Source organism: Gekko japonicus, unplaced genomic scaffold (assembly GCF_001447785.1).
Source record: "Gekko japonicus isolate JY-2015 unplaced genomic scaffold, Gekko_japonicus_V1.1 scaffold46, whole genome shotgun sequence".
NCBI lineage: Eukaryota > Metazoa > Chordata > Lepidosauria > Squamata > Gekkonidae > Gekko > Gekko japonicus.
Window position 1 is genome coordinate 17,826 of NW_015169173.1, and position 18,439 is coordinate 36,264.

Sequence of the window (18,439 nt, forward strand, 5' to 3'; positions counted from 1 at the left end):
ATGCATGCTTATGCGGACTTGATCAAAAGAATGGCCGTTGCTTTGAATCTTTCTGTTGTCCAAAAGCCTCCTCAGTCTACTGACTCACTATATGATGTGGTTCAAATGGACACTTCCTCCGTCATAGCCCTCCCCATGTCTTCCGTTTTGGTCGAAGCGGCTAAGTCACCATGGAAGAACCCATTTTCTGCTCCAGTATCCACGCGTAAGCTGGATCACATGTATAAAATCCAAGATCCGGAGGCAGAATTTTTGATGACGCATCCGGCTCCTAACTCAATGATTGTGACATCTTCGTCTAAGTCTCGACGTACGCACACTACTCCATCAGATAAGGAGGGTAAAAAGCTCGACGCTTTTGGCCGCAAGTTTTATTCTTCAGGCGCATTGGCAATCAAACAATCCACATACTTGGCGTGCATGAGTCGTTACCAGTATTCCCTTTGGGAGAAGCTCAGTGAGCTAATTAACACCATTCCGCAGGAGCAACAAGGAGAGATTAAGGTTCTCCAGAAAGAGGGCTTAATAGTGGCCAAACAGCAGCTTACAACAGCTAAGCATGCTTTGGAAGCTTCTTCGCGCACTATGACATCCGCGATTGCATTGAGACGCCATTCGTGGCTCCGAAGTACAGCCCTTTCGTTTGACACTAGATCACATGTTGAAGACATGCCTTTCGATGGCCTCGGTTTATTCCATGCCAATACCGATTCCTCCCTCCAAGAGCTTGACACGAGCATCAAGGCTTCCAGGGCTCTGGGAGTGTCGTCTTCAAATAGACAACCACAACGGTCTCGCGCGTGGCCCCGACCCTGGCAGCGGCGAAATCATACTCACCAATCTCCAGAACCTAGGTGGCGTCCTAGGACTTATTCTGGATCACAGAGGCAGAACTTCCAGAAGCCAAGATTCGGCACGACTCAACAACAACCTCGGTCCAAGCAGCCCAAACAAGCCTCCAAGCAGGGCTTTTGACTTCCCTATCCCCGAGTCAGCTCTCAACTTTATTTTGACCCGCCTCTCTCCTTTCCTCCATGTATGGCATACTATAACATCGGACCAATGGGTCCTATCCATCCTGACGTTTTTTTGATAGGTGTTGATTTGCGGCGGTGCTTTGAAGGAACTGGCGGGATGTCCGCGCCGGTCCTTCTGGGCATGCGCAGTGGGGTTCCTGCGCATGCCTGGTGGGCTCGGCGCGAAAATCCGTTGAAATATAGCTTGCTACAGCACCGGTTGGGTCAGCGCATGCAAACTAAACCCATTGGTGTGAATGCACAGATGACCACTCGAAGATCACCAGTTACTGGTAAGCAACTTTTTGTCTATCTTATGCTTATGTAGAAGTGGGAACACATGAAGCTATCATGTAAGTTACTGGCTATTCCAGACAAGTCTATTTGCACCAAGCCTGCTCCCCCAAAATAGCAGCTGCATTTTAAACCACATCCCAAATACAGCCATTTGTTAGTGTTTCATTTGCAGATTTTCACTGGGAGAAAGCCAGTTCCTCTTCTTTGTGACAGTCCATGCAATGTCTGCCTCACTTCTTCAGGAGCAGTTCTGCTGCAGAGAAAAGGCTTTGGTTTAGGCAGAAGTCTGCAACCCAGTCTGCCAGCTGATCAAATAAAAAATAAGCACCCCAGATTTCCACACGACATTGTGTGTGTGTTAAGTGCCATCAAGGCACTTCCAACTTCTGTTGACTTTTGGGATTAGTGTCCTCCAAAACGTCTCGTCGGTAACAGCCTTGCTCAGGTCTTGCAGACTGAGAGCCATGGCTTCCTTGATTGAGTCCATCCATCTCATGTCGGGTCTTCCTCTTCTCCTGCTGCCTTCAACTTTTCTCAGCATTATCGTCTTTTCCAGTGACTCTTGACTTCTCAAAATGTGACCGAAAGTACAATAGCCTCAGTTTCGTCATATTAGCTTCTAGGGAGAGTTTGGGCTTTATTTGATCTAGAACCTACTTATTTGTCTTTTTTGGCAGTATTTGTAAAATCCTCCTCCAACACCACATCTGAAATGAATCAACTCTCTTCTTATCTTTCTTCATTGTCCACGCAACAGTATCAAGTAATTTTTCTGCTGCTTGTAATGGCTGCTAACAGTTAACAGAATGTTTAATATAAGGAAAGAGGAGGAGGGATGGTTCATCTTGCCTTCTCCCAGCAAGGAGCCTGTTGTTGCAAACACACCCAAAGTGGCAGAACACTGACATTCCATGTAAAACAATGAGGGCACGCCTGTTTCTTAATCTCCTGCAGACCTCTGTTTAAAAGGAGCTTTTCAGCACTTTTTAAAACATGGGCAATAGTTGCTACATTGATCCCAAAGAATAATGGGCCAACATCTGTTGGCAGAACTGTATCTAAATTGTGCACAGTTCTTAATCAGGCAGAAACTCTTATACAAGATGAAAACAGTTCTCTGTGACTGAGGCTGTTAGCTGTGTGCGCTAAAGTTCCATCAGACTTGCTTCCAAGAAGCTTGAATATACAGTTACATTGCTATATCTTGATTTAATCTTTGTAATTTCAAAACAGATTGTACCAAACTTCAGTATAAATCTATAGACCGGTAGCAAGAAATAAAAGTGTATAGCACTTAATGCTTTTGAATTATGTGGCTGTGCTGTAGAGTATCCTCATGCCAGAGCTGCTTTTTGTTTTTTTGAGGCCCAGGGGTTTCCGATCTAAAAAGAACTGCCAAGTCAGCAGTCCAAAAACCCAGCTCTCCAGTAGCAGCGTTCTATATGTTGCAGGGAGGCTTGCACAATGAGAGGAAATGGCTTTCTCCAGAGACTAAGCCCAGCCTCTCAGAGAGCAGGGCTGTCTATTAGCAGGGCTGGAGTCTATTGGCTGCCTGTGCTGCTTCCTGTTGTGATTTAAAGCAAACAGGACAGAGTCCAGCTAGCTGAGACAAGTAGGGATTGGAGAGCATGTTACCGCTGTGCTCCGCTCACAGCCTCTGCAACTTCGCTTGTTTCAAACCACATCCGAACCAAAGTGCAACTGTCAAAGAGAGAAGCTGATGTTCACGACAAGGCAGCAGATTAGGGTGGGGAACTATGATCTGGTTAAGCGACTTTTAGTACTGCTTTTCTTTTACAATGAATACCAAATTAGGATTAGGGCTTTCAGCACATGATCCGAAAAGAAGAAAAGACAAAGAACAGCCTGTAAGTGTCTTTCCCTCCCCCCTCAAAAGACCCTCTGTGACCTCAACAGCTGCAGTGGAGAAAAGCACTGTTGAGCTGCAGGCTTCCTTCACGTAGAACAACTAGTGCTTTGCATTACTGTGAATGCTTTAAAAGTTTTACTCTAGCGCCTTGGTTTAGAAATTAGATGTGATCACTTTATGATTTTGCTAAAGTGATCTTGAATTGCCTTGATTAATGATAAGCAGGAGAGTTTGGTCGTGAAGACAATTTTTACAGTTTGGATATTTTTCTTTTGGGTCTTTATTTTTCACTCTAGAACTCTTACCCATGTTTTAAAGTATTGCATTTATTCAAAGGTCTTCAGTAAGAGCTGTTGAATGCCCCACTGTCTTTACTGCTGTTATCTTTTTTATGGGTTTATGTTGCACCTTGTTTTACTAATGAGTGCTGTCTTGGTATGGGTACAGAAACAGTCAAATCCTGGATGTCGGACACCCTGTCTGGAGGTTGTCTACCCTATGGGTTGTATCCACTACCTCATGGGTTGTATCCACTAAATTGGCAATTTCCACTGAATCTCCCTTCTGACTGCAGATCACCCTCATATCATTCCTCAGGTTCTTCTATCCCCCCAGGAGCAGCATTTTGTGGAGATCAATGGGCTACAGTGGGAGGGGGGAGGCAGAAAAGTTCCATTCTGCCATTGGAAAATGAGTCCGACCGCAACCCCGTGTTTCTGAAAGTCAGGGGGATACTTTCAGTTCAAGTTGAACACTGATAACAGAACATGCCATTTGGAAGTGTGTTGGTTTGATTCAGCTATGCTGCCAGCTTGAATACCCCACTTATTAGGAGATGCTGCGCCCAGCTATATTTAGTTGACACTGGATATTACAGTTCGAAATCTTCTGCTCTTAGGGTAAGATTTGCAGGGAGAAAGAATGGGCAATACTGTTTTTGTGTGAAACTGAAATCATTAAACTGTCAGTCTGATTAGGTTATATTTTAGTGTAGAAGAACTAGTTTTAGATTAATAATTTCTCTTTTATGGTGAGGTTAGTCTGGTCCCAGAGTTTAGGGTAGAATTATATGTTATGACAAACAAGGAGATGTTGCAGAGAATGACACTCCCGTCCCAGTGTTGATTTCTGCCCCTTTCTAATATGTAGTGTGATTGGCCTTTACTACCCTTGTTCTACATTGTTGGGTACAGCCAGCAAGGAAGCACACAGAGTATTAACTACAGCAGCTGGAATAAATTTTACTTCATTTTATGGGGGGGGGAGGTGGAGAATTTGGCATGGCAATGCTCTTTTCAGCAGCAGCATTGTATTATCTCATAACATCATTGCCTTTGGCCAAGTACAGGAAGTTGGAAAGCATGTGAAAAGGCTATGGGGAAATATCATGTTTTTTCTCTTTATTTGATTTTTGAGGGAACGAGGAATATATAGAACTCTCCTGTTACCATGAAGCTACTTACCTGACAGGGAGCGCATATGTGTCCCTCGTACAAAGATAGATAATGGGTTAGATCCTACTGCCCTGCTAAGTGTGGGGCCTTGCACTAGAGAAATATAAAGAAGGGACTAAAAGTACAAGATATAATCCTGACTTACCTGATTTGTGGTGATTTTGTTTATATTTTTTTAGAACATTAACATTTTAAAATTTACAGTTGGAGGCTTGTGATTAAACAGTGGGATGCTATTACAGGATTAAGATGCTGTCAGTATATGAAGCCAACTGACTTTTACTGGTTGGAAACACTGTTGTCAGGAGAGAAAGAGCAGTGAAAAAAGCCTAAAAGGATGTTTATGACTGTAAAAGATTTGGCAAACATAAAAACCATTTCCAGCTTTCTGCAGAGGTTCTTCTAAGTACTTCTATATGTATCAATTTCATAGAGTTTGAAGGACACAACTAGCCTGGCTGAAACAACTGTCCATTTATAATTGATTAACGTCAGGAAGACTGTAAAGAACCTGTAGCAGAAATCAGTGATGTGCACTTCAGAAAGTTTCATAATAAGGGCCCTGACATGGATAGCCCAGGCAAACCTGATCTTGTCAGATCTTGGAAGCTAAGCAGAGACCTCCTTGGAATACCAGAGGTGGGGACAGGCTTTATTCAGCCACCTCTCTGAATATTCTCCAGTCCCCCAGTAGGGGTCAGTCACCAGAAGTCACCATGACTTCCAGGTACACACACATGCACATATTACAAATACATTTTTTTCATAATAATGTTAGATCTGGATTTGGGGGTAGTGCACTGTTTTTCTTATCCTGATATTTCAGGGAGGGCACTATTATCCTGATTTTTCAGAAATGTTACCTCATCAAAGTTCCTCATCAAAGGCTCCTAAGTAAACTCAGCAGTTATGGGATAAGAGTCCTCTTGTGGATTAAAAACTGGTAATTTAACAGGAAACAGATAGTGAGGATAAACGGGCAGTTTTCACAGTGGAAGGTGGTAAGCAGTGGGGTACCACAGGGCTTGATTCTAGGTCTGGTGCTTTTCAATGTGTTCATTAATGATTTGGAGTTGGGAGTAAGCAGTGAAATGGCTACGTTTGCAGATGACACGAAGATGTTCGGGGTGGTGAAAACCAGGGAGGACTGTGAGGCACTCCAGAAGGATCTGTAAAGGCTGGACAAGTGGGTGTCAACGTGGCAAATGAGGTTCAGCATGTTCAAGTGTAAAGTAATGCACATTGAAGCCAAAAATCCCAACTATAAATATACGTTGATAGGGTCTGAACTGGCGGTAACTGACCAGGAGAGAGATATTGGAGTCATGGTAGATAACTCACTGAAAATGTCAACTCAGTGTGCGACGGCAATAAAAAAGGCAAATGCGATGCTGGGGATTATTAGGAAGGGATTTGAAAACAAATCAGCCAATATCATAATGCCCCTGTATAAACTGATGGTGCAGCTTCATTTGGAATACTGTCTACAGTTCTGGTCACTGCACCTCAAAAAAGCATTGGAAAATGTGCAAAAATGGGCAACTAAAATGATTTAAGGAGATGAAACACTTTCCCTATGAAGGAAAGTTAAAGAGGTTAGGGCTCTTTAGCTTGGAGAAACGATTGAGGGGTGACATAATAGAGGTTTACAAAATTATGCATGGGATATATTTATTTATTTATTTAATCAAATTTATACCCTGCCCTCCCCGCCAGAGCAGGCTCAGGGTGGCTTACATAAAAGATTTAAAACACAAAAATAACAATTATAAACAATCATAAAACCATCTAAAACAATCCAATATCATAACGTGCATAAAGAGAAGGTAGAGACAGAAGTAATTTTCTCCTTTTCTCACAATACAAGAACTCGTGGGCACTCAATGAAATTGATGAGCAGTAGGCTTAGAAAAGATCTTCTTCCCCCAAGAGTAATTAACATTTGGAATTCACTGCTGCAGGAAGTGGTGGTGATACAAGCATAGACAGCGTCAAGAGGGGATTGGATAAACATGAAACGGAGGTTCACCACTGGCTGTTAGCTGCAAGGTATAGATGGAACACTATGTCTGGGGCAGTGATGGTCTGTCTTTTTGGTGCTTGGGTGGCCATAGTGGGAGGGCTTCTGGAGTTCTGTCCCCCTGCTGGACGTTCTGATGACCCAGGATTTTGGCCACTGTGTGACTCAGGGTGTTAAACTGGATGGGCTGGCCTGATCCAACACAGCTTCTCTTATGTTCTTACCAGTGCAGGATGTTTTTTCCAGGTATTTGTTTGGGTCCAGAAAATTTGAAACCACTGTTTTGTCAACACCCCCCCCCCCCCAAGGTAGCAAGAGTGGGGAGGGAAAGACAGGAATTGAGTCCTAGACTTACCATCCCAGTATTGTACCCACTGGAGGCTTTTCCCTGCCACCAGCATCAGAGCCTGCCCCGTAGCCCGAAAACAGCAGGCAAGCTGGTGGGCTCCTGCACTCCCATGAGGCTTGGCTGTTACAGCAGCCGTTTCCTCCCCCACTGCTGGGTTTTTGAATTTATTTATTTTAAATAGGCAATTGGATAGTGTTCTATCGATAGAATAGTATAGCAGAATGTGTACCAGGTTCCCTGAATTCCCAGCTTCCATTTTTTAGAAAAACAGGTCTAGCTCCTTCCTTTGCAGAGATATAAAAGAAAAGGCTTATCTCTGCAATGGAAGGAGCTAGACTTTTTTTTTTTTTAATGAAAGCTGCGTATTCAGAGAACCTGGTTACACATACGCCTGTATTGATACAATTCTATTCAGCTACCAGGATTCGACCTGCTGTTTTCTGACTGGGCAGGTGGGCTCTGCTACCCCGATGCTGGCAGCCAGGAGACGCTTCCAACAGAGACAGTGCTGGCATGCGAAGTCCGGGATGAATTCAGTCCTTTCCTTTTTGAAATGTAAAGGGCTGCGAGTGGAGACTAGGTTAACCTGACCATCAGCTGTTAGTATCTCTTCCAAGGGACTAGCAGCTGCTGCTTGGCTGGCTTCCTCTCTTTCCCACACTCTGTACTTCCCTGAAACATTCCCAGAATTCTGAAAGATAAAATTTTGTTGCTCCTGGAGTTTAGATGGAGTTTCATGTCATTTTGAGCTTGGATATATCTGAATGCACACTCCTGGCAGGAATGCTGCAGGAACAGTAATATAAGGAAAAGTATGTTTCATTTTTTAAAAATACCAGTCCTGAGGCGGTCTATTCAGAATCCTTCTCAGGTCTATTCAGTGGGGCTTACTCCCAGGAAAGTGTTTTTAGGATTGCACTCTGGATTATTTAAAAACATAACCATTTAACTGCAACTTACAGGCTCATATGAAGGCTCAGAAAGTAAGCAAAGAACAGCAACTTGACATGATGAACAAGCATTACAAACAGCTTGAAGGTCGCTTGGATGACATGCTGTCTCGGATTGCAAAAGAAACAGAGGAAATCAGGGATCTGGAGCAACAGCTCACAGATGGTAAAATAGATCTTCAGAGACTTTGGATGGCATGACAATTGATGAAACAAATGTAACATTTGTCAGTATGGATATACTGGGCATACCCAGTTCAAATTCCTGTTCTGATGTGAAACTTGACTAATCCAGTTCTTAGTTATCCATTACTGAATTAAGTGACATCTTTTTTTCTATGTTGTTGTGCTGCTGACAGCAGAAAACTAGATGCTGAAGTGGAGATGTGGGTTGTTCGTTTGTTTTCAGAGTTTATGCTACATAATTTGCATAATGCAAAAAAATCACAATATAAATGTTCCTTATTAATGCAGCAAAAATACTTTGTCAGATTTTGACATCCAGGGCTTCTTTCCCCCAGATAGAAGTGTTTTTAAGATCACCTTCAGTGGTGTTATCTCTGCTTCAAATAATGAAACAGCTCTCTTGTCCTTTTTAGTAGTTAAGAGTGGTGGACTCTAATCTGGAGAACCAGTTTGATTCCCCACTCCTTTGCATGCAGCCAGCTGGGTGACCTTGGGTCAGTCAGAGTTCTCTCAGAGCTCTTTCAGGCCCACCTACCTCACAGGGTGTCGGTTATGGGGAGAGGAAGAGATGGAGATTGTAAGCAGTGTTCCCTCTAAACTGAGTTAGCGTGAGCTAACTCACAGTTTTTTAGCCTCCAGTTTACAGATTTTTGCCTTAGCTTAGGGAGGATGGCTCCAGAGCAAACTAATTTATGCAGCAACCAAATGACTCATTCGCAACTTTTAATTAATGCCAGTAGCTCACAAAGTAGCTTGTCCCCCCCTGACCAACTTAATAGTTGAAATTTTCCCCCTCCCCAAATTTATTCTCTTTTGTTGCTTGCAGGCCAAATTGCAGCAAACGATGCACTGAAGAGAGACTTGGAAGGAATTATCATTGGGCTGCAGGAATACCTAGAGAGTGTCAAGGGTCAAGCCAAACAGGCCAGTGATGAATGCAGATCATTGCGGAAGGATAAAGAAGTATTGCTGCAAAGGCTGGAGGAGCTGGAGGGTGAGAAAAGCCAGCTGGAAATAGTTGCCATGGATGCAGAAAACCTCAGAAAAGTAAGATTTAAGAACAGCTGTATTTCCAAATGCCAGAGCATTCTGAAGGCAGCTTTCTCTTAAGAATTTCAGTTCAAACTTTGGATAGGGCCATGCACTTAAAGGCCAGGTTTAGATTTAAGTCATTATCTGTGTAACTTTGTCTTTGGATTGCAGCCCAAACTCAGTCCTGAGTTTGCTGCTAACATTTGAGGCAAGGGGGAGGTTCATTTGTAAGGGAGAAGTAGTGAGCAGAACTTACCCTTTTGCTTTGCCTGTCATATTATTCTCTGTAGCCATTTTTCCTCATTTGACCAGCAGACATGCCTCTAAATCTCATCTTGGGGGGAAAGCAGCTAACTACTGCTTTTGCTACTTGCCACCTGCCTGTGTCATTGCTGCTGCTTTGCACATTGGCTGCAGGAGACACTGGGTTGCTATTGTGGTCTTATAAATCTAGACTGCATTCATGTTGGGTTAGTGATGGTGTCCATCTTCTGTAGTAGCAGCAGGTAAGTATTATCAAGTAGGAAAAGAGAAGCTAATTGCCAGATCTTTGGATCACAGGCCCTGTCCACTAGTCACAGACTACTGCCTGTCAAATGGAGGGTCAAATGTCTCCTATTTGAACTTGAAATAGCAAAATGCATGTCTGATTTCAGGAAATTGCAGAACTTGAACATGCACTCCACGACCAACAAGAACAAAATGAATCCCTGCAGGAAGCCCAAGGTGAATTGAGTGCCTACGAGGCTGAACTGGAGGCAGAGCTGAAGGCCCGTGATGCTGAAGCCAGTCAACACAAGGAAGAACTGGAGAGACTAAAACGGCTTAGTCAGGTGTGTAAAAAAAGGTGATGGAGAAAGAAGGCTCTTTTCCTTATACCTTTTGATTTTTTCAGACTCAAGTAAATTTCAAAACTTGCTTAATGGGATGAATTCAGCTTAATGGATCACAAGGTGTGGTACAGGCTTGCCCATAAAAGAATATAAGCACAGTGTTGCTTGAAAGCTGGCAGTCTTCCAGATCAGTTTCTGTGGAGTTTGTCTATATATTCACAACTGAAATTCATTCAGTTGGAGAATTTTTCATAAGAAACATGCAGCAATAGTAATTACATAAGCATGTATGTATGTTGTATGTATTATGTGCCAATGTGGTGTAGTAGTTAGTACATTGGAACAGGATCTAGGGAGAACCAGGTTCAAATCTCCACTTTTGTCATGGAACTTGCTGTGTGACCCTGGGCCAGTCACACTCTCTTAGCCTAACTTAACCTCATAGCATTGACGTTGTCAGGATAAAATCGAAGATGGGAGAACAATGTTGTAAGCCGCTTTAGGTCCCTGTTGGGAAGAAAAGCGAAGTATACATTAACTAGATAAGAAATTAGATAAACAATAGCACTGTGATTTCTAATCAGGCCTATTTTGACTACTATAGATGACCAAAAATTGAAGAGATTTTTAGCCTTTGTAAGAATGAACTTCTTTAGTTCAAGGAGAAAGAGCTCTTCACTGTTGTTCCAGTTTGGAAGAGAAGTTAATTTAGGTAGTATTAAAGCAGTGATGCAATAGAGATATGTAACGGCAGGACCCACTGACCTCCAGTGCCACTGAGCCAGCAAAGCAATTAGGGAATACACAACATGCTGCATAAATCCCCAAATTTGTGATTGGGAGACTCAGGGTGGATACACAAGAAAGGACAGGAGTGGTAGAAGTCACTTGAAGTGCATTCATCAAATACTGTTTGTGTTTTCCTCAAAAGAAGGAACATTTCTTGCACATCAGTGTGCTATCCAGTTGTTCCCAAACTAAGTCTTCTGTAGAAGAAAGGAGAACTGCTCTTGTCACTTTTTAAAAATGGGAATGTTTTTCTTTTGGGGGGAAGCTGGAACACTCTGCTCTCCAAGATGAACTTAGCAAAGAAAGACAAGCCTTGGAAAATGCCCATGCCAAAGCTCAGTTGTTGGAAGAGAAAGAACAGGAAAATAACAATCTGCTTTCCCAGCTCAAACAGCTGCAGGTGGAGTATTTTTTTTTCATTTTTTGTTTGTTTCTGAATTAGCATGTGTGATGCTTTGATATAACTCTCTAAAGCGCTCCAGCCATTTGCTTCAGTGAAGGTCCGTCATGCTTCTATGCTGCCTGTTTTGTCTTGTACAAATCTAAGTATTAAAAATTAATGGGGGCCGCATCTGAGCTCGTTGAGCCAGAATGATCAAAAGAAATGATATTTCTTATATTGATAGTTCCTTGTATTGATAGTTCCTTGTAGCAACTGTGCTTGTAGCTTCACCAGAAAACTATTCTGGAGAGGGTACAGTAACCAAATTTGAATATGGTTTTATACAATCATGGCAAGAAGGGGAAAAACCCTTGTAGTTCTTTGGAAATATGTGACACTAGAAACAGCTCTCACACCTGTTCATTGCAGAAAGACAATAATTTTTTGAAACAACAAGTTAAAGATACTCAAAATCAACTGAATCATGCTGTTAACAACTTAATTCATCCTGAAGAGGTCTCTGCTCGTGTGAGTGAACTGAAAAGGAAGCTGCAGACTGGAGCAGAAATCAGGTGAGCAAAATCCTATTGAAGGGGCACCATCTTCACCCAAAAGCAGCATTCCTGTTCTTACTGAGATAATGGTGTGGTGTGTAGCGACACTGGCTAATGTAAACTAGAAGCCAGAATGTGTGTTATGTGTAAAGTGCTGTCCAGTCACAGCTGACTTTCGGCAACCCCATGGGGTTTCAAGGCAGGAGACAGAGGTGTTTGCCATTCCCTGTCTCTGTGTAGCAACCCAGGACTTCCTTGGTGGTCTCCCATCCAAGTGCTAACCAGGACCTACTCTGCTTAACAGCCAAGATCAGGCTAGCCTGGGCCATCCAGATTACGGCAAGCAAAGAATACCTTGGTTCACATCTTGCCTCATCAGCAGTATCACAGTGATGATACTGGCCGTACAGGGTTGTACTAAAGGTGATTCAGAGAATACATGCAAAGGGCTTTGAATTCTCAAAAAGTCATTCAAGTGATAATGCATGTGAAGTCTTTTGGAACTTGGGGTGGGTGGGGGGAGTGCTGTATAAACACATTGCCCTTGTTTGCCCTAAAAGTGAGTCTGTGTTACTTTTGATTTTTCATCTTCTCAGGCACTCTCATTTACCAGTTGGTTTCCATGTTCCCTTACCTGAAGCTAGTCTCTGTCTGACAAACTGGCTTTGTCATCCTTAATGCAGAGGGCAAGAGGTGTTTTCCTGTGGGGCAGCTGCCAAATATATATTGGCAGGACAACTCTCAGGTTGCGAGTTTATGCAGCAGTGAGAATAGATTCCTGTGTTTAAATTTCCTGAGCAGATGAATTTCCTGGCTTTGCAAAATATTGAAAGGTGATTTCAGAAGTTAATTTATTAATAAGATCCTCTTCATCATCTAGCCTTCTCTCTCAAGGTCACTAAAATAAATAAAAATAATATATTTATTTAGAAGTTACCTTGACAGAGATATCGGGTTGCTTCCAGAAGCAGCGTTGTGTGCACTGTTGGTTGCACAAGTCATTAGTAAGTGGGAAGTAATAATGCAAAAGAAAAAGTAAGGGACAAAGTGTGACATTGTGTTATGTAGCAGACCCTTGGGGTTGTGTTTTCTTGATCTGTACCACGTGTAATTTCTGGAGAGATCAGTACAGAAATTGGCACAGTACCTTATATCAGCTACCAGTCTACCATGTATTGAACTCTGCAATATTGCCAGGCAGTTCTGGGCTCGGTATAAAGCTGTTTCATGTGGTCATACAGAAGACAGTCTTGACTGCAAACATAGTAAACTCATATATTCAGGCGTTTCAGCCAATTGAAACTCCCTGTGTTTTGAAGCAAGCATCTCCCTTTCAGGTATTTACAGCTTATACTTTGTGTGGTCTGTAGATACCTCTCTTTTTGTATAATTGAAAATATCTTCTTTCTTAAGACAGTCTAGCAGTCAAATTAGATGTTCATTAAAGACCTTGATCTGATAGTCCGAGTCTCAGTCAAATATGTTAAAAGTATAGATTCTTCTGCCACCCACTGCTTCTCCCCTGAACTCCCCTCCTTCAGCAGGTGTTCCCCAATGCATCTTTGCTGTGGCAGGGAGAAAAACAGCTGAGGAAGGGGAGTGTAAACAGAAGCAGCGGGCAGAGAAGTGTGAAGTATTTTTCACCTACTTGCTGCATCTTCCACCCTGCATCCTCTCCCTTTTAGGATGTTCTTCCACAAAATGTCTAGTTTTTTTCCTTGACACAGGCCTTAAGGTATTGATAATAAGCTTAATCAACAGTTCTTCTTAACCCCCCCCCTTTCTCTTCCTGTTCTTTTTCTTATGACTGATTATTTTAGGTGCCATAACTCAAAGGATATTTTAGGAAAAAGCCTTGCAGATCTGCAGACACAATTTGCTGAGATCCTTGCTCATTCACAGCAAGAAAATAAGGCCGCACAGGCCAGAGAAAGGGAGCTGCGGAAGGAGATGGCTTCTCAGCAAGCTAGGCTGGAAGAGGCACAGGAGAAATACAGGCTGGCCTGCAACAAAGCTGCAGAAGCCAAAGTAAGAGGATTACAGATTACACAAAGGAGTGACGAAAGGTCACTTTTCATTTTCAGTATAGCTCTGGGGAGTGTTTTGACAGGGTCAGAGGGTTATTTTGCATAAATGTTTGGTTATATTTACATGAGTAAGTTTGGTATGACCACCATGCTGTGGTCCTCTTGGATAGCTGAATGCTAAAAAAACTAGAGCAGTCATGCGGGCTGCAGTTCTGCAGTCTGAAATAAGAAGCCTGTTCAGCATGAAATGCCTGAAAGGTTCAGAGGTTAATTATAGAGTTGGATACTGTATTTGTTGGAATTACCAGTTGGACTGAAAAAGATGGATATTTTTTTTTCTTTACATCCTGATATCATGGTATAAGCAAGAGATATTGCAATAAGGTTAAAAAAGCTTTGTAGCAGCTATGTTAGCAGAAACTGTGAATAATCATTAATCTCAAGGTAGTCCTTCTTGGATATGTATATAGCGTTGTCTCTTTCATTCTTCAAATCCTTCCCCAAAACACACTCTTTTTCCATGCATCCTTTGGTTTAGCCCTTAAACTCTAGCCTTAAAACCCAGTTTTCACCAAGTCGTAAAGACATGTAACTGCATTTCTCACACTCATCCTTTCTTTTCCGCTGGACATGGGTTATTTATTTTATTTATCTGCATTTTGACCTATTAGCCCACAAAGTGGCAAACAAATGTAAAACATAAATACAAATTTTAAACAATAAAATAAGGACAATCAGTAATCAGATTAACAATAAAGCAAAGCAGCTCTCAAGATCCATTAGAATAGAAAAACAAATGCATCCAGTAAAACAAGAAAACTAAAATTAATTTTAGCACCAAGTGCCCAGTAGAAGCGATCATCCTAATCAGACAGCTGACCACTGGTAGAGATGGACTTGCATATACCTTCCTGGACAGACAGCTCCATGGTCTTGAGGTTGCTGCTTAGAATGTCCTGCCCCGTGTATTCGTCTAACACAACTCTGACGATGGAAACACAGAGCAGGATTTCTACAAAAGAGCTCAGTGTATGGGTAGGATGATGGTGAACTCCTTGGGGGCAGGGACCTTGTCCTTATTGCTTATGGAACTGAAGTGCTATGAACACTCATGGCTCTGCACAAATTAAAAGAATAAGCTCCAAAGTGTCGCACCTAATTTTGTTCTGTCTTTATGTGGTGTATCTTCTAAATGCTGTCCTGGAACAGGATCCTTTTAATTGTTTGTAACCGGAGGCAGAAGAGACTAGGTCTTTGGACAAATTACCCCATGGTGCTAATGTGGCAAGCATCAGCAAGGTAGTGGGAAAAGAGCATGTCATCTTTCCTTTGTTTCTTGCATTTCAACTCCAGATTAAATCTGAGAAGAGACAGAATGAAAACAGAGTTCAGCAGCTAGAGAATGAAATCCAGCAACTAACTGAAAAGCTGAAGAGCATGGAGGAAATCCAGTCCCTCACAGATCAACAGCTTCAGGATGCTGAGGAAGAGACAGAGAGAGTTCTTGCTCAGCTGGAAGACTTGGAGAACAGGGTAGGAAGCATCTATTAAAACCTATACAAATAGTAAAAATATATGACATGCCCTTCCGAATAAGCCTTACAGAAGTTCCTTAATTGTTTTGAATATATTTAATGTGAACACATGCCAGAAGAGAGAGACCAGAAAATTCCTGACACTGATTACATCTCTCTTATAATAATTGTATTTACAGTATTTATTCCCTGCCTTTCCTCTTTATTAAATACTCAGAGTGGCTGACAAAAGGTAAGTCTTAATCTAATGGAGAAAGATTTTCTTCAGAGGACTTCACGTGTTGAGGAACTCTTTCACTACTGCAGAAAGTCTTAATGGAAGAAGACATGGGATCCAAACCCAAAACTGTTATAATATGTAGCAAGTCTTAATCTAATGGAGAAAGATTCTGGCAAGTCTTAATCTAATGGAGAAAGATTTTCTTCAGAGGACTTCACGTGTTGAGGAACTCTTTCACTACTGCAGAAAGTCTTAATGGAAGAAGACATGGGATCCAAACCCAAAACTGTTATAATATGTAGCAATCAGTATGTAAAAATGAAAAACACATCAGTGAAAACAATAAAGGAAACCCCCAAACCAGCCATGTAGATAATAACCAGTCAGTCGAAAAACAAGAATAACAGAGCTTCAGCACAAGAAACCTCAAAAAGCTGTTCCAAAAGCCCTCCCGAACAGGCAGATTTTAACAGAGCGTCAACAACCAGAAAGGAAAGGGCCTAGTTACCCTCAGGAGGCAGTTCCATGGCTGGGGGGGGGGGGCGGCGGGTAGTAATAGGGCCTGTTCTACACCCCTGACTTGCCTGACACTGCAAGTTTTTGAAACAGGCACTGTTAGCCGTTCTCAGGGACTGATGACTTGTGTGCATGGAGGCTTACTTTCATGCAATTTGGTCTCAAAGTTTGTCAGGTGTATTGAACAATACTTTGCTTCTTTCAGAAAATTGCAGACGATGCCAGGTCACAAAGGCAGCTGCTTGGCATCAATAAAGAACTGGAGGAGTTGAAACAAGCAATATCTGCTTCAGATAAACAGGCAACAGCAGAGCTCTGTGCAGCCAAAGATCAGCTCCAGTCACTTCATGGGACTGTTCGCAAGATTAACCAGGAACGCTCTGAGGTATGCTGGTGCTGAATTGTAAATCTGGATACTTTCTGTAAATTATTTCTCTTGATGTGAATCTCTTCATAATAACGTCTTTTATAATTTAAGCATGAAGTTCAGTACTGGATTGCAGTGTAAAAACAACTTGATTTTAATTAATAATGGGGTGGATACTGCATTTGACTGTATAAGAGCTTAGAAAAACTTGTCACAAGAACAAAAGTGAAAGGGAAATTATGGGAGAAGAAATACACCACCCCTCTGGCCAGAAACTGCTAGCTGTTCACATTGGTGCTCAAAGATGATGGCTGTGAGCTGTACCAGCCATATCCTGGGTACCCTCTGGTTGCTTATTCAAAGGATAAATTAGCATTGTGGCTGTGAGACTCAGCAGAAAACTGTCCTCTACCAGCACCAGTATGTTACCCTGGCAATGACAATAAATCAGGCTACAAGCATACAAATACAAAATAACAGCACACACTTACTTCAAATGAGAAAATAAAGCAGCAGTCCTGCAAAGCTTTCTGTTTTTAACCAGTGCAAAATATAAGTGGCTGTGTGTGTGTGTAAGGCCGCGGTCACACGGACCTCTTGCCGCGCTAGTTTTATATTGCTTGGAGGTGGTCAGACGTCCCTCTGTCTTCTGCTTCACTCGTGCGAAGTACTGATCACACAGTGCGCCGTCCCCGCGGCAGCGCAGGGTTTAATAATAATAAAAAAACCTGTGCATGCGCTTGGGCGTACATACAAACTAAAAAGACCAAAATAAAAGCTAGCGCCTGTTTGCACATGCGCATAACTTAAACCGGAAACACAAAAGGGGAGGAGGGTAGCACGGTCATGGCGGATTGCTGTCCAGATACCAAAACCGCGGATACAAAGCGCGAGATATCGGAAAAACACCTGTTCCAGCGGGTGTCAGAAAACGCGGATAAAAAGAGCAGAAACCGCAGGACTCAGCCCGCTTCGGTGCGGGAGGCGGGTTTGCCAATATGAACAGGAAACTTTAATGCGCGAGGGATCAGCAGCGAAGCCCACACTAAATGTCAATGTGACATTACCCTAAGATAAGTTCACAGTTCCTTTTTGTTTTAAATCTTAGGAGCTTCAGGAAGCAGAGAAATCCTCCATGGAGGCCCTTCAGGCCTTGAAGGACCTTGCCAGAGCAGAAGAAGAAATAGAATTGTTGCAGAAACTTTTGAAAGACAAGGAAGAGCAGGTTTGGAAACACTCTTCTTGCCCTACATCTTGCTAAGCAACACTGAGCCAAGGGACAAGAGTGAAGTATAGACTTGAACATGAGGAGCAATGAGGGGGACCTGTTCCCACTGACGTTTTGGAATATAAGACCTGGTCAGAGATTACTTTCCCAGGACAAAGAGTGTGTTCAGGCACAGAGGAATGAACAGTTTGGGTCAATGATTACTAGTGAACATTCAGACGGTTACATTTTTATCCCTCCTATCCTCTGAGCAGCATGATTCTCCTGTCCTCCATTTTATCCTCACAACAATCGTGTGAGGTTGTTTAGGCTGAGAGAGAATGGTTGGCCTATGGTCATCCAGTGAGCATGGTGGTTGAGCAGGGGTTTGTACTCCAGTCTCTCCAGTTTGAGTCTAACACACTACACCTTACACATATAGTCTATATAGGGTGGGCTGTGGTTCAGAAAACAAGATCTGACTGGCCTTGTTAAGTGACTGCTTAGATGTCATGCCAGAATTCTTGAATCAGTGGCTTTCATAATGCAATATTAAGTGTCTCTTTACCTTTAACTGTAATAGGCCCATAGGGTTTTGACTAAACTATTTTCTAATAGTTTCAGTATGAAATGGAAAAGGCTGATGCTGAAACAGCTACATCAGATTTCCAGAAAAACCAGATTGAGAAGTTAAACAAGCTATTGAAACAGCAGAAAACAGAAATCGACCGACTACGAAGTCTGTTAAAGCAGGCTGGGGCAGGTAACGTTTTCCCTGTCCTGTTTTTTTCATTGCATTGTGCCTCAGGTTTTGAAGTAACTCGTATTTATTTTC

General features: G+C 42.4%; 1 protein-coding gene across 1 annotated transcript in view; it reads left to right on the forward strand.

Moving 5' to 3' along the window:
• The window catches only part of CNTRL (centriolin), a gene marked incomplete at its 5' end in the record, with an annotated part of 66,127 nt that overhangs the window by 17,385 nt on the left and 30,303 nt on the right, over window positions 1-18,439 (forward strand). Inside the window, 10 exon segments of the mRNA XM_015415817.1 lie at window positions 7,969-8,122; window positions 8,969-9,189; window positions 9,831-10,007; window positions 11,062-11,196; window positions 11,608-11,750; window positions 13,553-13,733; window positions 15,113-15,292; window positions 16,236-16,415; window positions 17,506-17,622; window positions 18,223-18,367. Of these exon segments, the coding sequence (XP_015271303.1) occupies window positions 7,969-8,122; window positions 8,969-9,189; window positions 9,831-10,007; window positions 11,062-11,196; window positions 11,608-11,750; window positions 13,553-13,733; window positions 15,113-15,292; window positions 16,236-16,415; window positions 17,506-17,622; window positions 18,223-18,367 (1,633 nt within the window).